Below are 25,784 nucleotides of genomic sequence, written 5' to 3' on the forward strand. Positions count from 1 at the left end.
ATATTGCCTTGATTTAAGATATTTAATCTTACTTAGATTTCAAATTTTGCAGTGCATTTGAATCACAACAAAACTTTTTGTATGACCTCTTATACACTATATTAGGCCCAGCCTTTGGAACTTTGCTTTTCCTAGATATGGCTACTATTTTGTGATCACCACAGCCGATGGATTTGGATACTGCTTTCAAACAAATTTCTGCAGAATTAGTAAAGATATGATTGATACATGTTGATTATGTCATTCCTGTACTGTTTGTAACTACCCTGGTAGGTTGATTGATAACCTGAACCAGGTTGCAGGCACTAGTTACAGTTTGAAGCTTTCTCTGGAGTGGGCAACCTGATGAAAGCCAGTCAAAATCTATATCACCCAGAAAGTATACCTCTCTATTGATATCACATTAACTCAGCAAAAAAAGAAACGTCCTTTTATCAGAACCCTGTCTTTCAAAGATAATTTGTGAAAATCCAAATAACTTCACAGATCTTCATTGGAAAGGGTTTAAACACTGTTTCCCATGCTTGTTCAATGAACCATAAACAATTAATGAACATGAACCTGTGGAACAGTCGTTAAGACACTAACAGCATACAGACAGGCAATTAAGGTCACAGTTATGGAAACTTAGGACACTAAAGAGGCCTTTCTACTGACTCTGAAAAACACCAAAAGAAAGATGCCCAGGGTCCCTGCTCATCCTGCTGTGGTTGCAATGTCCGTACTGTGAGACGCCTAAGACAGCGCTACAGGGAGACAGGATGGACAGCTGACCATCCTCGCAGTGGCAGACCACATGTAACAACACCTGCACAGGATCGGTACATCCGGACATCACACCTGCGGGACAGGTACAGGATGGCAACAACAACTGCCCGAGTTACACCAGGAACGCACAATCCCTCCATCAGTGCTCAGACTGTCCGCAATATGTTGAGAGAGGCTGGCCTGTTGTAAGGCAGGTCCTCACCAGACATCACCGGCAACAACGTCGCATATGGGCACAAACCCATCGTCGCTGGACCAGACAGGACTGGCAAAAAGTGCTCTTCACTGACGAGTCGCGCTTTTGTCTCACCAGGGGTGATGGTCAGATTTGTGTTTATCATTGAAGAAATGAGCGTTACACCGAGGCCTGTTCTCTGGAGCAGGATCGAGGTGGAGGGTCCGTCATGGTCTGGGGCGGTGTGTCACAGCATCATCGGACTGAGCTTGTTGTCATTGCAGGCAATCTCAACGCTGTGCGTTACAGGGAAGACATCCTCCTCCCTCATGTGGTACCCTTCCTGCAGGCTCATCCTGACATGACCCTCCAGCATGACAATGCCACCAGCCGTACTACTCGTTCTGCGCGTGATTTCCTGCAAGACAGGAATGTCAGTGTTCCGCCATGGCCAGCGAAGAGTCCGGATCGCAATCCCATTGAGCACGTCTGGGACCTGTTGGATCGGAGGGTGAGGGCTAGGGCCCCCCAGAAAATGTCCAGGAACTTGCAGGTGCCTTGGTGGAAGAATGGGATAACATCTCACAGCAAGAACTCGCAAATCTGGTGCAGCCCATAAGGAGGAGATGCACTGCAGTACTTAATGCAGCTGGTGGCCACACCAGATACTGACTGTTACTTTTGATTTTTACCCCCCTTTGTTCAGGGACACATTATTCAATTTATGTTAGTCACATGTCTGTGGAACTTGTTCAGTTTATGTCTCAGTTGTTGAATCTTGTTATTTTCAATCAAATATTTGCACATGTTAAGTTTGTTGAAAATAAACGCAGTTGACAGCGAGAGGACGTTTCTTTTTTTGCTAAATTTACATTATCAGGCTTTGTTATCCAGTGTCATGACGTGGCCCTTTCTCGGTGTAGATCGTGGCTCCCCCTCTCTCTCACTCTCTCCAACACTCAGGTTCTGTTATCTCAGGCCATAAATTCCTGGTGGAGACTTTCTCACCTCGTAATACAGAGAGAGAGACCACAGAGAGAACACCACAGACCACAGAGGGATTTCACTTGGCCAAACTCCTAAATCCCCAACATGGGAGTTTTAAACAATATGCCCACCTTTGAGAGTGCGGGAATGGTCCGTGGACACTTAAGGGACAGTTATGTTGAGCGTGTTTCATTTGGTGACCTCATGAAGGACAGGAAACACACATAACTATATCTCTGAATGTGTACATTTCTCAATTATGGTGTTTGCATCTAATTCTTGTATAAAATTAATGAGTAAAGACTAAACTATTTGTGAAATGATGTAATGTGATGTTAACCTTTTAATTTGAGAGAATTGAATTCTCTGTAAAGTTTCACTAGTCTGCGGCCACGCCTTTGTGAGCACAGACATGATCTGGCATCATGAACCTCACTTTTCTATTGTTACGAATAAAACCCACTCCTGAGAAAATCTTCTTCAGAGAATGCATACCTCAGTGTAAGCTGAGGTGGCACAGGTTTGAGTACCAAGACTAAGCAAAACCACAGCGGGAGCTGTGATTGGGAATAGTTGAGTACCAAAACTAGAAAACTATACCACGTGGAGCATTGGCTACACGGCTGGAAATAGTTAAACTCTGAGACTATTGATTCCTACAGAATAAGAGCAAATCTTAGATACTAATTACTAGTCTGCAGCTAGAAATTATGTAAACCTGGGATGCGAATAGCGACAACTGCCGAAACATGTACTCTAAGAACAATGGACGCCTGATGTATCCATTACAACAGACACTATCAGGAGCCGCCGATAGACCTACAACCACTCTCCGATGAACTGACTCCAGCAGACGGACTGACGATTCCAACAGAGAAGATCACAATGACATATGGGCGTAAATATATTTATTGCAATTATTCCCGAATGAGTTGAGCTCTTTGTAGCCTGGGTCGGTTGTTGGTATCCAGGTACTAAAGCGTCGAGGGTGAAAAAGTTGAATGAAAAAAGTTGAACGAGGAAAAAACGAAGACAAATCAAATCAAATTGTTTTTGTCATTTACACATGGTTGGCAGATGTTAATGCGAGGGTAGCGAAATGCTTGTGCTTCTAGTTCCGACCATGCAGTAATATCTAACAAGTAATCTAACCTAACAATTTCACAACAACTACCTTATACACACAAGTGTAAAGGAATGAATATGAATATGTACATAAAAATATATGAATGAGTGATGGCCGAACGGCATAGGCAAGATGCAGTAGATGGTATAGAGTACAGTATATACATATGAGATGAGGAATGTAGGGTATGAAAACATTATATAAAGTGACATTGTTTAAAGTGGCTAGTAATACATTTAATTACATCAAGATGGCAATATCCAGTAGATGGTATAGCGTACAGTATATACATATGAGATGAGTAATGTAGGGTATTTAAACATTATATAAATTGGCATTGTTTAACCTCTCTAGGGTAGGGGGCAGTATTTGCACGGCCGGATAAAAAATGTACCCGATTTAATCTGGTTATTACTACTGCCCAGAAACTAGAATATGCATATAATTGTTTGATTTGGATAGAAAACACCCTAAAGTTTCTAAAACTGTTTGAATGGTGTCTGTGAGTATAACAGAACTCATATGGCAGGCAAAAACCTGAGAAGATTCCTTACAGGAAGTGCCCACTCTGACCATTTCTTGGCCTTCTACACTCTCTTTATTGAAAACTGAGGATCTCTGCTGTAACGTGACACTTCCTACTGCTCCCATAGGCTCTCAGAAGGCGGCAGAACGTTGAATGATGACTTTGCAGGCCATGGCTGAAAAACAGTAGCGCATTTGGTAAGTTGTCGATCAGAGAACAATGAGACTGGCGCACACGTGCACGAGAAGAGTCCATTTTAGATTTTTAGTCTTTGAACGAAAACAGAGTTTCCCGGTCGGAATATTATCGCTTTTTTACGAGAAAAATCGCATAAAAATTGATTTTAAACAGCGTTTGACATGCTTCGAAGTACGGTAATGGAATATTTAGAATTTTTTTGTCACGATACGCGCCGGCGCGTCACCCTTCGTTACCCTTCGGATAGTGTCTTGAACGCACGAACAAAACAGAGGATATTTGAACATAACTATGGATTATTTTGAACCAAACCAACATTTGTTATTGAAGTAGAAGTCCTGGGAGTGCATTCTGACGAAGAACAGCAAAGGTAATCCAATTTTTCTTATAGTAAATCTCAGTTTGGTGAGTGCCAAACTTGGTGGGTGTCAAAATAGCTAGCCCGTGATGGCGAGCTATCTACTCAGAATATTGCAAAATGTGCTTTTGCCGAAAAGCTATTTTAAAATCGGACATAGCAATTGCATAAAGGAGTTCTGTATCTATAATTCTTTAAATAATTATGTTTTTTGTGAACGTTTATCGTGAGTAATTTAGTAAATTCACCGGAAGTTTGCGGTGGGTATGCTAGTTCTGAATGTCACATGCGAATGTAAAAAGCTGGTTTTTGATATAAATATGAACTTGATTGAACAAAACATGCATGTATTGTATAACATAATGTCCTAGGAGTGTCATCTGATGAAGATCATCAAAGGTTAGTGCTGCATTTAGCTGTGGTTTGGGTTTATGTGACATTATATGCTAGCTTGAAAAATGGGTGTCTGATTATTTCTGGCTGGGTACTCTGCTGACATAATCTAATGTTTTGCTTTCGTTGTAAAGCCTTTTTGAAATCGGACAGTGTGGTTAGATTAACGAGAGTCTTGTCTTTAAAATGGTGTAAAATAGTCATATGTTTGAGAAATTGAAGTAATAGCATTTCTAAGGTATTTTAATATCGCGCCACGGGATTCCACTGGCTGTTGAGTAGGTGGGACGATTTTGTCCCACATACCCTAGAGAGGTTAAATTGGCTAGTGATACATTTATTACATAACTTTTTCCATTATTAAAGTGGCTAGAGTTGAGTCAGTATGTTGGCAGCAGCCTTGAGATAGAAGCTGTTTTTCAGTCTTTCGGTCCCCGCTTTGATGCACCTGTACTAACCTCGCCTTCTGGATGATAGCGGGGTGAACAGGCAGTGGCTCGGGTTGTTGTTGTCCTTGATGATCTTTTTGGCCTTCTTGTGACATCGGGTGGTGTAGGTGTCCTGGAGGGCAGGTAGTTTGTACCCGGTGATGCGTTGTGCAGACCTCACTACCCTCTGGAGAGCCTTACGGTTATGGGCGGAGCAGCTGCCGTACCAGGTGGTGATACAGCCCGACAGGATGCTCTCGATTGTGTACCTGTAAAAGTTTGTGAGTGTTTTTGGTGACAAGCCGTATTTCTTCAGCCCCCTGAGGTTGAAGAGGCGCTACTGCGCCTTCTTCACCACGCTGTCTGTGTGCGTGGACCATTTCAGTTTGTCCGTGATGTGTACGCCGAGGAACTTAACACTTTCCACCTTCTCCACTACTGTCCCGTCAATGTAGATAGGGGGCTGCTCCCTCTGCTGTTTCCTGAAGTCCACGATCATCTCCTTTGTTTTGTTGACATTGAGTGTGAGGTTATTTTCCTGACACCACACTCCGAGGGCCCTCACCTCCTCCCTGTAGGCCGTCTCATCGTTGTTGGTAATCAAGCCTACCACTGTAGTGTCGTCTGCAAACTTGATGATTGAGTTGGAGGCGTGCATGGCCACGCAGTCGTGGGTGAACAGGGAGTACAGGAGAGGGCTGAGAACGCACCCTTGTGGGTACCCAGTGTTGAGGATCAGTGAGGTGGAGATGTTGTTACCTACCCTCACCACCTGGGGGCGGCCCTTCAGGAAGTCCAGGACCCAGTTGCACAGGGCGGGGTCGAGACCCAGGGTCTCGAGCTTAATGACGAGTTTGGAGGGTACTATGGTGTTAAATGCTGTGCTGTAATCGATGAACAGCATTTTTACATATGTATTCCTCTTGTCCAGATGGGTTAGGGCAGTGTGATGGTGATTGCGTTGTCAGTGGACCTATTGGGGCGTTAAGCAAATTGGAGTGGGTCTAGGGTGTCAGGTAGGGTGGAGGTGATATGGTCCTTGACTAAAGCACTTCATGATGACGGAAGTGAGTGCTACAGGGCAGTAGTCATTTAGCTCAGTTACCTTAGCTTTCTAGGGAACAGGAACAATGGTGGCCCTCTTGAAGCATGTGGGAACAGCAGACTGTGATAAGGATTGATTGACTATGTCCGTAAACACACCAGCCAGCTGGTCTGTGCATGCTCTGAGGACGCGGCCGGGGATGCCGTCTGGGCCTGCAGCCTTGCAAGGGTTAACACATTTAAATGTTTTACTGACGTTGGTTGCAGTGAAGGAGAGCCCGCAGGTTTTGGTAGCGGGCTGTGTCAGTGGCACCGTATTGTCCTCAAAGCGAGCAAAGAATTTGTTTAGTCTGTCTGGGAGCAAGACATCGTGGTCTGGGACGGGGCTGGTTTTTCTTTTGTAGTCCGTGATTGACTGTAGACCCTGCCACATACCTCTCGTGTCTGAGCCATTGAATTGCGACTCCACTTTGTCTCTATACTGACGCTTAGCTTGTTTGATTGCCTTGTGGAGGGAATAGCTACACTGTTTGTATTCGGTCATGTTTCCGGTCACCTTGCCCTGATTAAAAGCAGTGGTTCGCGCTTTCAGTTTTGCGCGAATGCTGCCATCAATCCACGGTTTCTGGTTGGGGAATGTTTTAATAGACGCTGTGGGTACAACATCACTGATGCACTTGCTAATAAACTCGCTCACCGAATCAGCGTATTCATCAATGTTGTTGTTCGACGTTATGCAGAACATATCCCAGTCCATGTGATCGAAGCAATCTTGAAGCGTGGAATCCGATTGGTTGGACCAGCGTTGAACAGACCTGAGCGCGGGTGCTTCCTGTTTTAGTCTCTGTCTATAGGCTGGGAGCAACAAAATTGAGTCGTGGTCAGCTTTTCCGAAAGGAGGGCGGGGGAGGGCCTTATATGCGTTGCGTAAGTTAGAATAACAATGATCCAGGGTTATGCCAGCCCAGGTTGAGCAATCGATATGCTGATAGAATTTAGGGAGCCTTGTTTTCAGATTAGCCTAAAATCCCCAGCTACAATAAATGCAGCCTCAGGATATGTGGTTTCCAGTTTACAAAGAGTCGAATTAAGTTCTTTCAGGGCCGTCGATGTGTCTGCTTGGGGGGGAAAATACACGACTGTGATTATGATCGAAGAGAATTCTCTTGTTAGATAACGCGGTCGGCATTTGATTGTGAGGAATTCTAAGTCAGGTGAACAAAAGGACTTGAGTTCCTGTATGTTGTTATGATCACACCACGTCTCATTAATCATAAGGCATTAGTAAATGTGTTAAATGAAGTTTTGATTTAAACGGTTATTAAAAGTAAAAAAAGAAAAGTTTGGCAGGTAGCCAATTTGCAACAAACAGCACAGATAGGCCTATCTGGCTTTTATGATTATAATGGTCATAAGGCTTCTTGACAGTGTCAAAGTGTATCTTCAAAATACAATGTGAAAACCCCTCAACAACAACCAGGTGGCGACACACATCTCTGCATGCCTTGCAGACAGCTCAGCTTGGCTGTCAGCCCACCACATCAAGCTCAACCTCGACAAAACAGAGCTGCTCTTCCTCCCAGGAAGGCCTGCTCACTCCAAAACCGCTGCATCACTGTTGACAACTCCCTCCCAGAGGGCAATGAACCTTGGCATCATCCTGGACAACACCCTGTCATTCTCTGCAAACATCAAAGTAGTGACTCGCTCCTGCAGGTTCATGCTCTACAACCTTCAAACTCAAATCTAGACCTTGAAGCCAGTTCCACTGCTTGTTTTCATTGTTCCCCTCTAATCAGGGACAGATATAGGCCAGGCACCACCTGGTGTGTGCAATTAATTATCAGGTAGCACAGAAAACCAGCAGTCTCCAGACCTCGTAGGGTAAGATTTTAATACATCTGCTCCACAACATCAATAGAGTATGACCTTTCCTCACACAGGAAGTGGCGCAGGTCCTAATCCAGGCACTTGTCAGCTCCCATCTAGACTAGTGCACCTCTGTTGGCTGGGCCATAAAACCCCTGCAACTTATCCAGAATGCCGCAGTCCACCTGGTGTTCAACCTTCCTAAGTTCTCCCATGTCCACCCGCATCATTTTCAAGATGGGGAACTCCCCCTCCATACCTTCAGGCTATGCTCAAACTTTATATCCCTACCCGATCACTCCATTTTTCAACAGGACAATGACCCAACACTCCTCCAGGTTGTGTAAGGGCTATTTTACCAAGATGGAGAGTGTTGACAGAGTGTTGGATCAACTGATTGAATCAAAGGCTTTGGTCAGGTCCATCAATGCCATGTGCAGTTCCTGATGTTTTTTTCTTTAATTAACAGACACTTTTATCCAGAGCAATTTACAGGAGCAATTAGGGGTAAGTGCCTTGCTAAAGGGCTCATTGGCAGATGTTTCACCTAGTCGGCTCAGGGATTTGAACCGGCGACCATTCCATTACTGGCCCAACACTCTTAAGCATTAGGCTAGCTGTTCGTGTCTCACAGCAAAGATCATTGTGCCTTGTGAAGGTTTCCCGGAGAGTGTTTTCAGCATGCGATCAAGTACAGTCAGATCCAAAATTATTGGCACCCTTGATAAAGATTAGCAAAAAAGACTGTAAAATAAATAATATAAATACTGAGCTATATTGTTTGCAACAACAACAAATAGAAAATTAGAGTAGTTTATACTAATACAATTGCTCAGAGAAAGATATTTTGCGGTCAATTAACCATTTCTTTGTGGATTTTGATATGTGCTTGGGGTTATTGTATTGCTGGAAGATCAACTTGCAGCCAAGTTTCAAAGAGGCAACCAGGTTTTTGGCTAAAATGTCCTGGTATACTTGGTAAAGTTCATCATGCCGTTGACACCAGGACCAGTGGTCGCCATTGTACTCTGGAGCAGTGAAAACGCATTCTCTGGAGTGATGAATCACGCTTCACCATTTTGCAGTCCGACGGACGAATCTGAGTTTGGCGGCTGCCAGGAGAATGCTACCTTCCCGAATTCATAGTGTCAACTGTAAAGTTTGGTGGAGGAATAATAGTCTGGGGCTGTTTTTCATGGTTCGGGCTAGGCCCCCTTTTCCAGTGAAGGGAAATGTTGATGCTACAACATACAATGACATTCTAGATTATTCTGTGTTTCCAACTTTGTGGTAACAGTTTGGGGAAGGCCCTTTCCTGTTTCAGCATGACAATGCCTCCATGCACAAAGCAAGGTCCATACAGAAATGGTTTGTCGAGATCGGTGTGGAAGAAATTGACGGGCCTGCACAGAACACTGACCTCAATCCCATCAAACACCTTTGGGATGAATTGGAACGCCGACTGCGAGCCAGGCCTAATCGCCCAACATCAGTGCCCATCCTCACTAATGCTCTTGTGGCTGAATGACTTAAGTCGTTCACAATCTAGTCCAATTGCGGCCCAAACTAATCCTTCTTCAAAGTTATCAATAAATAATCATATTTGTATGCCTAGCAATCACAAATGTACATTGTTTGAAGCACACTTGTATAAGTCTCAGTCACAATTGACAGCTCCAATAAGCCCCCTATGGTGAACGAGAGGCTTGAAAAATCATGATTCTTTTGAGTTTTTAGTTCATCATTTGCCTGTAGGGGTCCTGGGTACTCTGGGGATTACTGAATCAAATGAAATAAATAAGTTGAAATATTTTGACTGAACAAGTTAAAGATGCACTTTGCAGAAATCGCAATTCAATTTCCTGGTTGCTAAAATTCTAATAGTTGGCTGAATTTCAGTTTATGTTATGAAACAAGCAAGTCTAGTGTAGAGAATCATTGTACCATCTAAATTGCTGTAAAATAACTTTTCCATACCAAAAATATTGGTGGTGTAAGCTGGTGTACAAAAACGAAAGAAGAAGATGCGAAAACAAAACCTGAGAACATGAAGCAAAGAAATAGCGCTGTCTACCCCTTCTTAGACTTGCTTTGAATGAGAATGACAGATCTATAACACACATTTCTACGTGAATTTGGTCAGGTTGCCCAAAAAGTTACATATTGCAGCTTTAAAATCAGTAAAAAGAGCCAAACTTCCCTTCACTAATTTCCACAGTGATTTTCACATGTTGATTGCAAATGTATTTACAACAATGAAATTAAACATTTGTTCACAAAAAATATTGGTTGAAGCTGGTGTACAAAAACGAAAGTAAAAGATGCAAACAAGAAACTTAAAACAGGAAGCAAAGAAATAGCGCAGATCTACCGCTTCTTAGACTTGCTTTGAATGAGAATGACAAATCTGTAACCAGTAGTGTAAAGTACTTAAGTAAAAATACTTTGAAGTACTACTTAAGTCGTTTTTGGGGGTTTATATTTTTATATTTCTGCTAACTTTCTGTACTACATTCCTAAAGAAAATAATGTACTTTTTACTCCATACATTTTCCCTGACACCCAGAAGTACTCGTTACATTTTGACAGGAAAATGGTCCAATTCACAAACATCCCTGGTCATCCCTACTGCCTCTCATCTGGCGGACTCACAAAACACAGATGCTTCGGTTGTAAAGTATGTCTGAGTATTGGAGTGTGCCCCTGGCTATCAGTCAATAAAAATGGTGCCGTCTGGTTTGCTTAATATAAGACATTTTAAATGGTTTATGCCTATACTTTTACTTTTGATACTTAAGTACATCCTAGCAATACCATTGACTTTTGATACTTAAGTATATTTAAAACCAAATAATTTTAGACTTTTACTCAAGTAGTATTTTACAGGGGGACTTTCATTTTTTCTTGAGTCATTTTCTGTTAAAGGTATCTTTACTTTTACTCAAGCGTGACACTTGAGTATTTTTTACACCACTGTCTATAACCTACATTTCTATGTGAATTTGGTTGAGTCGCCCAAACAGTTACAAACAGTTTAAAAAGTCAGTAAAAGGAGCCGAACTTCCCTTCACTAATTTCCACAGTGATTTTCACATGTTGCTTCCAAACTTATTACAACGATGAAATGAAACATTTGTTCACAAAAACTTTTGTCCTCACATATTAGCATTATTTTTTATATTGTAAATCATAGGAATTAGCCGACTTGAGTGTAGTATTCCTTTAATTAACTAAAGCTAGTATCACATTATAGGATATCATATTTCATAAAACCAATTATTTCAACAATTCATCTTTATTTGTATCTTTATATAATTATCTTTATAGTATTGAAATGATGTGCTATGCTGCTATATAGATATTTTTGCACATCATATTACTGCCTCTAAAATGTATACAACTTCAATGACTAATACATAAAGTAAAGCATTTTTTGTTGATTCATTTCATGACATTACTGGTAATCTGTCTTTTTTTTACTCAAAATGTGAACACGAAAACTGTCCTTAAAAATCACAAAATTATAGAGCTCATACAGTACAAATCAGGAGTAAATCAGGCTTACAAAATAGGTGTATCCTTAAGTGACATTTATTACAAATTGTTCCCTCTGCGTGGACATGCGGGTGTGTTCTTTGTTTATCTCACGCCAATGTCTCATCTTGGGCCCAGGTTTAGGGGGACCTTAGCTGAGGAGAGGTTTTTCTTGCTGTGGTGGGACTGTGTCAGATTTGGGTCTTTTGGTGCCACTTTCAGGTAAAAGTGCAACTGTAATGAGTAAGAAAATAGAACATTGAGTTTGAGGGACAGACTTGCAAAACCTAAGGAAATTAAAGACATCCTCCGGAACGTTTTTTTTTAAACCTCCCGCTTTGGTCTGGATGTGTCAATGTGTAGTTCATACATGCATAATCTATGAGCAGAATTACTGTTTTACCTCAATTAGCCACAAAATCCCTAGTTTGAAAGTTACTGTTCACTGGAAGCTGTGCAGCGCAATTTTCCCTACATTTTCCTCCACATGGGCCAGCCTCCTAGCAATTTGAGTTCTAGCCAATGAGCTTCAGCCCCCTGCCATTTGAGTGACAGCTAGCAAGATGCCCACACAGCAGAGTCAGACAGAGAGATCAATGACGTGGTGCACATATCTGCAAATATGTGATGTAATATGCAATTTTCGGGGACCATTTTTGACTTGTGAGTTATACTTTCAGATCTACTGGCTAAAAAGTGAACAAAAGTACAGGAGGAACTCTTTAAACAAAAATTGTTTTAAGGATGATATCATGCCTAATATTTGAATAAACTCTCATTCTGCTATCACACACAGTCTCACCTGTATAGCCTCAGCAGGTCCCACTGTCACCGTGCTGGTAGAGGGCAAGTATCCTGATGTTGATGCTGTCACAGTGTAGGTGCCTGGTAACAGCAATCTGAAGTAGTCTCCATCCACACCTCAAAGACAACATACAAGTAACATAGGTTCAGTGTACACTCCTGAAAAATACAACGGCATGTGGCTGCCATGACAGCCTGAACTAAGGGTATGGCCACATTGAGATTTTGTGTTCAAAAATTGTGGATGGAACCAATGCTTTTTCAATGGCAATCATCTGTTGCCAGAATGACAACGGAGATGATTATCCGACAATGTCTGCAACTCATCTGAAAAAAAATGAGATGAGCTGAACTTTTGACTGACAATGATATACATCATATACTGTACACGATTTCATCGGTGTTCATGAATCTCAGTATGGCCTTACCCTAGTTAAAACTTCTTAAGGCTAGGGGGCAGTATTTTGACATTTTGACACTAGGGTAGGTGGCACTATTTTCACCTGCGGGTGAAAAGCGTGCCCAAAGTAAACTGTCCGCTACTCAGGCCCAGAAGCTAGGATATGCATATAATTAGTAGATCTGGATAGAAAACACTAACGTTTCTAAAACAGTTTGAATAATGTCTGTGAGTATAACACAACTGATTTGGCAGGCAAAAACCTGAGGAAAATCCATCCAGGAAGTGCCATTATTTTGAAATGTCCAATGAAAGCCTATCCACCATTTAAAGGGATATGACCCAGATTCCGTTCCCTATGGCTTCCACTAGTTGTGAAGAGTCTTTAGACATTGTTTCAGGCTTTTATTCTGAAAAATTTGGGAGAATGACAACTTTGAGTCAGTGGATAGTGGGATGTCCCCAGAGCTGTTTCCTGCGCACGACCGAGAGCGCACCTTTCTTGTTTTTCTTTTATATTGACGACGCTATTGTCCAGTTGAAATATTATCGATTATTTAGGCTAGGATTGATTATAAACATCGTTTGACATGTTTCTATGAACTTTAAGGATACTATTTGGAATTTGTCTGCCTCTTGTGACCGCATTTGTGCCATTGGATTACTGAACAAAACTCGCCAACAAAATGGAGGTTTTTGGATATAAAGAGGGACTTTATCAAACAAAATGAACATTTATTGTGTAACTGGGAGTCTTGTGAGTGCAACCATACAAAGATCATCAAAGGTAAGTGATTAATGTTATTGCTATTTCTGACTTTCATGACTAATCTACTTGGCTGGTAACTGTATGTAATGTTTTGTGTGCTGAGCGCTGTCCTCAGATAATCGCATGGTTTGCTTTCGCCGTAAAGCCTTTTTGAAATCTGACATGGCGGCTGGATTAACATCAAGTTAAGCTTTGTTTTGATGTATTACACTTGTGATTTCATGGAAGTTAAATATTTATAGTAATTTAATTTGAATTTGGCGCTCTGCAATTTCACCAGATGTTGGCCAGGTGCGACGCTACTGTCCCACACCCCCTAGAGAGGTTAAAATAATGTCTGTGAATATAACAGACCTGAAATGGCAGGCGAAACCCCGAGGACAAACTATCAAAAAATATATATATTTCAGCATACCACTGATTTCAATGGCTGGCACTTTTATAATAGGGCGAAATCGTCTCCGATTGCAGTTCCTAGGGCTTCCACTAGATGTCAACAGTCTTTAGAAATAGTTTCAGGCTGGTTTTTGGAGAGAGTGCGTTCTTTTAGTTTATCTCCGGTAAAGACAATAACGATTCTCCGTCTTAAATTGTATCATTTATTTGCATATTAGGGTACCTAAGGGTTGATTATAAACGTTGATTGACTTGTTTGGATAAGTTTATTGATAACGTTTGGGATTCATTTTGTATGCATTTTGAAGGAGGGAAACCGAGTGGATTATTGACTGAAGTGCGCCAGCTAAACTGAGTTATGGATATAAAGAAGGACTTTATCGAACAAAAGGACCATTTGTAATGTATCTGTGACCTTTTGGAGTGCCAACAGAAGAAGATCTTCAAAGGTAAGGCATATATTATGTTGCTATTTCTGACTTTCGTGTCGCAACTCCCTGGTTGAAAATGATTTGTTATGCATTTGTGTGCTGGGCGCTGTCCTCAGATAATCGCATGGTTTGCTTTCGCCGTAAAGCCTTTTTGAAATCTGACATGGCGGCTGGATTAACAACAAGTTACGCTTTATTTTGATGTATTGCACTTGTGATTTCATGAAAGTTAAATATTTATAGTAATTTAATTTGAATTTCACGCTCTGCAATTTCACCGGATGTTGGACAGATGGGACGCTAGCGTCCCAATGATCCGCAAGAAGTTAAAGGGGCTAAACAAAATACATGTTTTTTTTACTCTCGTTAGAATGTTTCAGATGAACTATATGTTCACTCATTAGACAGTTCTCCAATCGAACGTGTTCCCGTATATATATAATTACGCATTTGGATTGATATGGATTTGACGTCTAAAAAACATAGATGAACTGGTTAGGAAGATAAGGGCGTTATTTTTGGCTGGTGTTAAGGTGGCGCTAGTGTCAAACGCACATTAGTTTGCAATTTCGTCTTGTAAAAACTATCGCACAGGCTTTTTCCAGCCCTAAATCCAGGTTGGTCAATTTACCTGTGTGTGTGTGTGTTTGTATTTCTTATGGAGCCCCATTAACTCTAATCTTCCTGGGGTGCAGCAAAATGTTTAAAACATTACAATACATTAACAGATTTCACAACACATTGTGTGCCCTCAGGCCCCTACTCCACCACTTCCACACATCTACAATACAAAATCCATGTGAACTGTACGTGTGTGTATAGTGCGTATGTTATCGTGTGTGTGTACCTATGTTTGTTTTGCTTCACAGTCCACCCTGTTCCATAAGGTGTATTTTTATCTGTTTTTTATCTAATTTTACTGCTTGCATCAGTTACTTGATGTGGAATAGAGTTCCATGTAGTCATGGCTCTATGTAGTACTGTGCGCCTCCCATAGTCTGTTCTGGACTTGGGGACTGTGAAGAGACCTCTTGTGGCATGTCTTTTGGGGTATGCATCGGTGTCTGAAATATGCACCAGTAATTCAAACAGATAGCTCGGTGAATTCCACATATCAACACCTCTTACAAAAACAAGTAATGAGGAAGTCAATCTCTCTTCCACTTTGAGCCATGAGAGATTGACATGCATGTCATTAATGTACTTTTAAGGTCCAGCCATGCTGCCCTGTTCTGAGTCAACTGCAATTTTCCCAAGTCCCTCTTTGTGGCACCTGACCACACAACTGAACAGTAGTCCAGGTGCGACAACACCAGGGCCTGTAGGACCTGCCTTGTTGATAGTGTTGTTAAGAAGGTAGAGCAGCACTTTATTATGGACGGACTTCTCCCCATCTTAAGCCTTACTCAAAGCCAGTGGCATGTCGGTAGTAAAGATTGAAAAAAGCAAGGGGCCTAAACAGCTACCCTGGGGAATTCCTGCTTCCACCTGGATTTTGTTTGAGAGGCTTCCATTAAAGAACACCCTCTGTGTTCTGTTAGACAAGTAACTCTTTATCCACACTATAGCAGGGGATGTAAAGCCATAACACATACGTTTTTCCAGCAGCAGACTATGATCGAGAATGTCTAAAGCTGCACTGAAGTCTAATAAGACAGCCCCCACAATTTTAGCAATTTCTCTCAGCCTATCAACAGTCATGTGTGTAAGTGCTGTGCTTGTTGAGTGTCCTTCCCTAAATGTGTGCTGAAAGTCTGTTGTCAATTAGTTTACTGTGAAATAGCATTGTATCTGGTCAAACACCATTTTTTCCCAGAAGTTTACTAAGGGTTGGAAACAGGCTGATTGGTCGGCTATTTGAGCCAATAAGGGGCGCTTTACTATTCTTGGGTAGCGGAATGACTTTAGCTTCCCTCAAGGCCTGAGGGCACACACTTTCTAGTAGGCTTAAATTGAAGATGTGGCAAATAGGAGTGGCAATATCGTCCACTATTATCGTCAGTATTTTTCCCACCATGATTGTCAGACTCTGGTGGCATGTCATTGTTGATAGACAACAATAATTTTTTTCACCTCTTCCACATTAACTTTACGGAATTTTAAAGTACAATTCTTGTCTTTCATAATTTGGTCAGATATACTTGGATGTGTAGTGTCAGCGTTTGTTGGTGGTATGTCATCCCTAAGTTTGTAGTAGTTGGAAATATTAGTGGGTTTTGTGATAAATTAGCCATCTGATTCAATGAATGATGTAGTCGAGTTGGCATTTTCCCCCAAAATTGTATTTAAATCTTGAGTTTAAGTATTCAAGTATTATACGGAATTCAAGTATTATACGGCATTTTAAAGATAATCTTCTCGTTAATCCAACCACATTGTCCGATTTCAAAAAGGCTTTACGGCGAAAGCAAAACATTCGATTATTTTAGGATAGCACCTTAGCAAAAAAAAGAAACAGCCATTTTCCAAGCACGGATAGCCGTCACAAAACCAGATATACAGCTAAAATTAAGCACTAACCTTTGACAATCTTCATCAGATGACACTCCTAGGACATCATGTTAGACAATACATGCATTTTTTGTTCGATCAAGTTCATATTTATATCCAAAAACCCCATTTTACATTGGCGCGTGACGTTCAGAAAATGTATTCTCCCCATAACTTCCTATGAATGGGCACATCAATTTACAGAAATACTCATCATAAACGTTTACAAAATGTATAACAATTATTTAAAGAATTAGAGATAATCTACTCCTTTATGCAACCGCTTTGTCAGATTTCAAAATAACTTTACGGAGAAAGCACATTGTTCAATATTCTGAGTACAGAACTTAGCCTTCAATGCTAAGCTATACAGTTAGCCTACAACCACGGTGTTGACAAATCTCTAAAATATGTTTGAAATATTTTCTTACCTTTGCTGATTTTCGGCGGAATGCACTCGGAAGGACTCCCACTTCCACAAGAAATGTTTATTTGTTCTGCAAAGTCCATAATTTATGTCCAAATACCTCCGTTTTGTTGGCCCATCCAGAACACTATTACAATGCCATGAGGCGTGGGCGCAAATCCATAGATGAAAAGTTCAAAAGTTCCATTACCGTTTGTAGAAACATGTCAAACGATGTTTAGAATCAATCTTTAGGGTATTTTTTTACATAAAATTGCGATAATTTTCCAACCGGACAATAGGTATTCACCCCAGAAGAAAAAGAACGAACAGCGAGCTCGCGTGCACACGCGTCACGAGACACCTGTCCTCAGACTGGCCACTGATTGACTAAGCCACAATTTTCTGCCCGGTAACAGGAGACGGATGAAACCAGTTTCTAAAGATTGTTGACAGCCAATGGAAGCCTTAGGAAGTGCAACGTGAACCCTATGTCACTGTAGTTTCTCAAGGGATTCAAAAGTACAACTACAATTCTAATTTCTCCCACTTCCTGGTTTAATTTTTCTCAGGTTTTTGCCTGCCATATGAGTTCTGTTATACTCACAGACACCATTCAAACAGTTTTAGAAACGTCAGAGTGTTTTCTATCCAAATCTACTAATAATATGCATATTCTATTTTCTGGGCCAGAGTTGTAACCTGTTTCAATTGGGTACGTTTTTATCCGGCCGTGAAAATACTGCCCCCTAGCCCTAAGAGGTTTTAAGGTGCTCCAAAGCTTTTTACTGTCATTCGTTATATCATTTATCTTTGTTTCATAGTATAGTTTATTTTTATTTAGCTTAGTCACATGCTTTCTTAATTTGCAGTACGTGTGCCAATCAGTTTGGCTGCCAGATTTACTTGCCATACTTTTTACCTCATCCCTCTCAACCAGACCATTTTTCAATTCCTCATCAGTCCACAGGGATTAAACAGTTTTTAGTAATTTTCTTAATGAGTGCATGCTTATTAGTAACTGGAATAAGCAATTTCATAAATGTGTCAAGTGCAGCGTCTGGTTGCACCTCATTATTCACCACAGACCAGTGGGGATGGTGTCGCGGGGTGATGAGAGGTGTTGGGTTTGCACCAGACATAACATTTTCCTTGATGGCCAAAAAGCTCAACTTTAGTCTCATCTGACCAGAGTAACTTCTTCCATATGTTTGGGGAGTCTCCCACATGCTTTTTGGCGAACACCAAATGTGTTTACTTATTTTCTTCTTTAAGTAACGGCTTTTTTTCTGGCCACTCTTCCGTAAAGCCCAGCTCTGTGCAGTGTACGGCTTAAAGTGGTCCTATGGACAGATCTCCGCTGTAGAGCTTTGCAGCTCCTTCAGGGTTATCTTTGTTTCCTCTCTGATTAATGCCTTCCTTGCCTGGTCCGTGAGTTTTGGTGGGCTGCCCTCTCTTGGCAGGTTTGTTGTGGTGCCATATTCTTTACATTTTTTATAATGGATTTAATAGTGCTCCGTGGGATGTTCAAAGTTTCTGATATTTTTTATAACCCAACCCTGATGTCACATAGCGTTTTCCTTGATGGCCAAAAAGATCAACTTTAGTCTCTGACCAGAGTACCTTCTTCCGTTGGTCTTCATGGTGCCGCTTGCTTAGTGGTGTTGCAGACTCTGGGGCCTTTCAGAACAGGTGTATATATATATATATACTGAGATCATGTGACAGATCATGTGACACTTAGATTGCACACAGGTGGACTTTATTTAAACCTCTCTGGGCTAGGTGGGACACACTATTGAATAGCCAGTGAAATAGCATGGCGCGAAATACAAAACAGCAAAAATCTCAATTTCATTTTCTCAAACAATCAACTATTTTACACCATTTTAAAGATAAGACTCTCGTTAATCTAACCACATTGTCCGATTTCAAAAAGGCTTTATGGCGAAAGCATAAAATTATATTATGTTAGGACATAAACTTCACAAGAAAAACCACACAGCCATTTTCCAAGCAAGGACATGCATCACAAAAACCAAAAGTACAGCTAAAATATTCACTAACCTTTGATGATCTTCATCAGATGGCACTCATAGGACTTCATGTTATACAATACATGTATGTTTTGCTCGATAAAGTTCATATTTATATCCAAAAACAGCATTTTACATTGGCGCGTGATGTTCAGAAAATGTATTCCCACCAAAACCACCGTTGAATGTGCACATCAATTTACAAAAATACTCATCATAAACGTTGATAAAATTTACAACAGTTATTGAAAGAATTATAGATACACTACTTCTTGACGCAACCGCTTTGTCAGATTTCAAAATAACTTTATGGAGAAAGCACATTGTTCAATATTCTGAGTACATAGCTCAGCCATTAAAGCAAGCTATACAGCTACCCGCCAAGTTCTGGCATCAACAAAACTCTGAATTAGTATTATAAATATTCTCTTACCTTTGCTGATCTTCGTCAGAATGCACTCTGAGGACTCATACTTCCACAATAAATGTTTGTTTTGTTCGAAATACTCCATATTTATGTCCAAATACCTCCGTTTTGTTCATGCGTTAAGGTCACTATCCAAAGGCACAATGCGCGAGCGTAATTCGAGACACGAAAAGTCAAAATGTTCCATTACCCGTCGTAGAAACATGTCAAACGTTGTTTACAATCAATCCTTAGGGTATTTTAACATAAAACGTTGATAATATTCCAACCGGACAATAGCGTATTCATTCCAGGAGAAAAAGAAGGAACGGCGCACTCGCGGGCTCGTGCATACCCAAGCCCTTTGTCCATAGGCAGTCCACTCATTGACTGATCTACTGCCCAGTAACAGGAGAATGATGAAAAAACTTTCTGAAGGCTTTTGACAGCCAATTGAAGCATTAGGAAGTGCAACGTGACCCCATGAAATGGGTTTCCATGGCCGAGCAGCCACACACAAGCCTAAGATTATCATGCACAATGCCAAGCATCGGCTGGAGGGGTGTAAAGTTTGCCGCCATCGGACTCTGCAGCAGTGGAAACACGTTCTCTGGAAAGATTAATCACGCTTCACCAACTTGTAGTCAGACGGACTAATCTGGGTTTGGCGGATGCCAGGAGAGCCCTACCTGCCCGAATGCATAGTGTCAACTGTAAAGTTTGGTGGAGGAGGAATAATGGTCTGGGGCTGTTTTTCATGTTTCGGGCTAGGTCCCATAGTTTCAGTGAAGGTAAACTCTTACCGCTACAGCATACAATGACATTCTAGACTATTCTGTGCTTCCAAATTTGTGGCAACAGTTTGGGGAAGACCATTTCCTGTTTCAGCATGACAATTGCATCGGTTTGTGTCAAGAACTGAAACGCAGCTGGGTTTTTCACACTTTTTTTCACACAGTTCCCATGTGTATCAAGAATGGTCCACCACCCAAAGGACATCCAGCCAACTTGACACAACTGCGGGAAGCATTGGAGTCAAAATGGGCGCTGGCCCATTTTGACTCCAATCCCTGGGCTATACTCAGTGAATGTAGCCTTAGAAATGAGGTTCATGAAATCAATAACTTGCTAACACTCATACACTCAGTGTACAGAACATTATGACCATGCTCCAATGAATTGAGGCTTTTCTGAGGGCAAAAGGGTGCAACTCAATATTATGAAGGTATTTTTTATGTTTTGTATATTGGCCATAATCTGAGCCTCACTCATACATCTGTAGCAATACAGGGATATAACATCTACAGAAGAGACAGGAATCCCTATGTGGTAGGTGTTTCCATATTCAGAGCCATATTCCTGTAAAGCTTAGAGAGGATTCCATTTCTAATGCCGTTGAAGTGTTGTGGTTGCAGGTTCACCTGTCTTCTTTTGTGGTGCTGCTATAGGCCACCAAGAGTTAACATTAATTATCTGGAAAATATGTGTGCAATGCTTTATAATGTGTGTGGTGTTAACCGAGAGGTCTATTTTCTGGTTGACCTGGTTTTCATGTCCGGTCAAGAGGAAGTTGCTCACTGTAACCCCTGCCTGTAATCTGGTTCAGGTTATTAATCAACCTAGCAGGGTGTTTACAAACAGTACAGGAACTATATCATCCACGTGCTTCGATTACATTTTTACTGCAGAACTCTGCTCTAAAGCTGTATGCATACACATTGCATAAACTGACCATAATATAAGGGCCATATCTAGAAAAGCCAGACTGGGCCTAAAATAGTGTATAAATTGTTGCTCTGATGTGTATAATGAGAAGCATTTTGTAACGGCTCCGTAACCAGAGATGCTGGGAGACGGGAAGCAAGTACAGGATGAGGATTTAATAATAAATAGACATGAAACTAAACAACAACAGCGTCTGGACAAGAGAACCATAACAACATAATGCAGACACAGGGATGAAACTGAGGAAGTGACAGATATGGGGAGGCAATCAATGACATGATGATCAGTCCGATGAAGCGCTGGTGCGCATAACGTTGGTGACATGTAGCGTAATGATGAGCAGCTTGGCGGCCTCGAGCCCCAGAGAGGGGAAGCGAGAGCAGATGTGATAGTATTCCCCCCCTCTAAGGGCGCCACCTGGCGTCCTACCTGGGCGAGCCTGATGGGCCGGCTGAGGCGTGGGAGCCTGACGAGCCGGCTGAGGAATGACGTGGGAGCCTGCCGAGCCAACCGAGGCTTGTGAGCCTCTCGAGCCAGCTGAGGCATTGGAGCCTAACGAGCCAGGTGAGGCATCCCCCGGTTGCTTCGGCAGTGGCACCCGGACCTGATGTCACCAACAAAAAAACAAAAAACTCCCTGATGCTTCCAATTGTCGTGTCTACATTGCTGTTGTTTTGTTTCGGGAAGCAAGTACAGGGTGAGGATTTAATAATAAATAGACATGAAACTAAACAAGAACAGCGTCTGGACAAGAGAAGCAAAACAACATCAGTGCAGACACAGGGATGAAACTCAGGAAGTGACAAATATAGGGGAGGCAATCAATGACGTGATGGAGTACAGGTGAGTCCAATGAAGCGCTGGTGCGCATAACGATGGTGACAGATGTGCGTAATGATGAGCAGCCTGGCGCCAGAGAGTGCCAGAGATGGGGAGGGGGAGCGGGAGCAGACGTGACACATTTATTAAATAGTTTACTCATAAGCATGCACCTATTCAGAAACTGACTGTTTCAAATGTTATGGCCCTGTCGATTGATGAGGAATTGAAAAGCTGTATGGTTCGAGAGAGACGAGGCAAAAGCAGTGGTGAATAAGTCTGGCTGATTGGCAAACAATGTCAATTGAGAAATGATGTGACTAAACTGAAAAAAATAATAAGAAATTGCATTATGAAAGCAAGATAAGTTATATAAAGTATGATGGAAAAAGCTTTAGAATACTTTAAATGCCATTTTGGTCAGAAAGACTAATTCAACTCCATCTTTCATTGAATCAGATGTCTCCACCTGGTATTGACAACTTAGATGGAAAGCTACTGGTGGATGGTGGAGGGCAACATTGCCACTCCTATTTGTTTTATCTTTAATCTGAGTCTGGAGAAAAAATGTTGTCCTCCCGCTACGCAAGAATGATAAAGAACCCTTTGCTTACTGCAGACTTTTTGCAAAGTTTTGGAAAAAATTGGGTTTGACCAGATACAATGCTAATTCTCTGTAATCAAATTAACAACATACTTTTAGCATGCTTATAGAGAAGGGCACTTCACATGTACTGCACTGACACAAATGACTGATGATTGGTTGAGAAAAAAATTGTGGACACTGTATTGTTAGATTTCAGTGCAGCCTTTGATATTATTGACCATAACCTGTTGTTGAAAAAAACATGTGTTATGGCGTTTTTAACCTCTGCCATATCGTGTATTCAAATCTAATAGAGCACATCAGGTTTTCTTTAATGGAAGCTTCTCTAATGTTAAACATGTAACGTGTGGTGTACCGCAGGGGAGCTCTCTTGGTCCTCAACTCTTTTCAATTTTAACTAATGATCTACCAGTATGTACGCTGATGATTCAACATTATACACATCAGCAACTGCAGCTAGTGAAATCTCTGCAACCCTAAACAAAGAGTTGCAGTCAGTTTTAGAATGGGTGGCCAGGAATTAACTCGTCCTGAACATCTCTAAAACTAAAAGCATTGTACAAATCATTCTCTAAGTTCTACCTCAGATTAATCTGATAAAGAGTAATGTGGCTGTTGAGATAATTGAGGAGACTAAATTACTTGGTGTTACCTTGGATTGTAAACTGTCATGGTAAAATAACATATTGATTCAATGATTGTAAAGTTGGGGAGAGTTCTTTCTGTGATAAAGAACCTCAAAGAAGGCTCTAGTTTTAATTTATCTTGATTATTGCCCAGTCATTTGGTCAGATACTGCAAAGAAGGACCGATAAAAACTTCAGCTGGCCCAGAACAGAGCGGCATGTCTTGCTCTTCACTGTAATCGGAGGGCTAATATCAATACTATGCATGCCAGTCTCTCTTGGCTAAAAGTTCAGGAGAGACTGACTGCATCGCTTCTTGTTTTTATAAGAAACAATGTGTTGAAAATTCGAAATTGTTTGCAAAGTCAACACAGCACGAACACACACACTTACCCAACCAGACATGTCACCAGGGGTCTTTTCACGGTCCCCAAATCCAGAACGAATTCAAGGAAACGTTCAGTATTATATAGAGCCATGATTGCATGGAACTCCCTTCCATCTCATATTGCTCAAGTGAACAGCAAACCTGGCTTTAAAAAAACAGATAAAGCAACACCTCACAGCACAACGCCTCTCCCTTATTTGACCTACATATTTTGTGTGTATGTACTGATAAATGCTACTGAATGCAAATGTAATATGAAAATGTAAATGATGAATGAAGGCCTAGAATAATAAGTCTCTCTTGTCTTTTTCTCTCTCAGTATTGATAACCTTTTAGTTCAAATGTTCTTGTTTAAAATGTATGTAGTTCTGTCCTTGAGCTGTTCTTGTTTATTAACGTTCTGTTTTATGTCATGTTTCATGTTTTGCAACAGCTAATGGGAATATTAATAAAATACCAAAAATGAACACTAAATAAATTAAATAATATTGGAAATTGTAAGTGTGCCGCAGAATTTTCTCTCCCATCAAAGAGTGCCACGGTTCAAAAAAGGTTGGGAACCACTGACCTAATATGGACATCCAAATACCTTATTATATTGTTATACTGCGACTGAACTGGGACCTGTACTGAACGTCCTCTTATGGTCCCGAGGTAATGATCTAGAACATTCTCCAAAATCCTAAAAGGGACCTAATGGGAATGTTGCCAAAAGTCCTTAGGATGTCAGCTGTGAGCAGACAAAATGAGAATACCAAGTGAAATTGATGTGTCCCTTTCATGGCGGTTATGTCGTTCATTCTGCTGCTGGTGGAAATGTCATATCAATGACTACGTTTACATGCACAGTAATAATTCAATATTAAACTGATTTTGGCAGTAGGCAGATTATGCAATAGTCATGTAATGGTAACTAACACACTTTTTTACATCGCGCAGTTCCGTACAATTGACCTTATTTAGCGCCCCCAAAAATGTAATACTTCCAGGTCAACTGTAATATGAACACCATTGTAAAGCACAAAAGCACGCTGCCCATCTCTGCATGATTTAGGTAGGTAATGGAGATTCGCCAGGTCTTTTTAAAAAGGCTACTGAGTGATAGTAGCGAAGGCTACTGAGTGATAGTAGCGAAGGCTACTGAGTGATAGTAGCGAAGGCTACTGAGTGATAGTGAAAGGGGAGATATGTTGTGTGGGGAAACTGCTTTTTTCACCCGATTTGTCCAACTTATCAACTCTAAAATGTAAATAAAACATGATAAAGAGTTTATATAATATCTCGTTACATACCTGTTTGAAGGTTTGTGTCGAATTTGATGAGGCGTTTAGGGCTGTGCTAAAGTTAGCTTCACAAGTAAACAGCGGGTGTCGCGGCTTTTGAGAGTCATGATGGCTCGCAGTAATGACGCAAAAAATGTACCATGTTTGAATTAACCACTGTATTGATGAACTCACAAGTAATTAACTTACACTCACCATTGATTGTCTTGATAAATAAATAAATACAGTTAAATAAACAATATTAACATAAAAAATAACTAACAACAGTCGTAACACCAACTCACTACTGTCCTCTCACTCCATCCTACCTTATTCACTCAGTGTACAGAAAGTTATGAACACCTGCTCTTTCAATGACATATGCAATACCATTATGTTGGATTACATGCAAATGTTATCCACATTTGTGAGTCCATTTCCTTGGAACTATGTAAATAAATTATGTTGCATAAACACACACAAAAAAACTAAATCATTTTATTTTGACAGGAAATGTCTGGAAAGGGATAGGCCCAACAAGAGCCCAAGAAACGGTGCCGCTACACTCCCGAACAGCTACAGGCTGCTGTCAAGGAGGTGAAGGCAGGGGGGAGCCTGAGGGAGATGGCTCGTGAGTTCGGTATACCTCACACCACTCTCCAGGACTACAAAAAAAATATATATGCCAATGCCCCTCACCAAAACCAATTACCTCAGATGAGGAGGCCCAGCTGCTATCTTATATCCTGTGAATGGCCAAACATGCCTTCCATCTCAGCAGGACAGTCATGAAGCTCCTTGCTCTCGAGATCC

General features: G+C 41.2%; 1 protein-coding gene across 2 annotated transcripts in view; it reads right to left on the minus strand.

Moving 5' to 3' along the window:
* Window positions 1–11,077: 11,077 nt before the first annotated feature.
* The window catches only part of cpn1 (carboxypeptidase N, polypeptide 1), a 181,940-nt gene continuing 167,233 nt past the window's right edge, over window positions 11,078–25,784 (minus strand). For both annotated transcript variants that reach the window (XM_029714200.1, XM_029714199.1), the window contains 2 exons: window positions 12,209–12,327; window positions 11,078–11,640 (listed from right to left, as the gene is read on the minus strand). In XM_029714200.1, the coding sequence (XP_029570060.1) occupies window positions 11,530–11,640; window positions 12,209–12,327 (230 nt within the window). In that variant the 3' untranslated portion in view covers window positions 11,078–11,529. The remainder of the gene's footprint in view (window positions 11,641–12,208; window positions 12,328–25,784) is intronic.

The sequence above is a fragment of the Salmo trutta genome, chromosome 2 (assembly GCF_901001165.1).
Source record: "Salmo trutta chromosome 2, fSalTru1.1, whole genome shotgun sequence".
NCBI lineage: Eukaryota > Metazoa > Chordata > Actinopteri > Salmoniformes > Salmonidae > Salmo > Salmo trutta.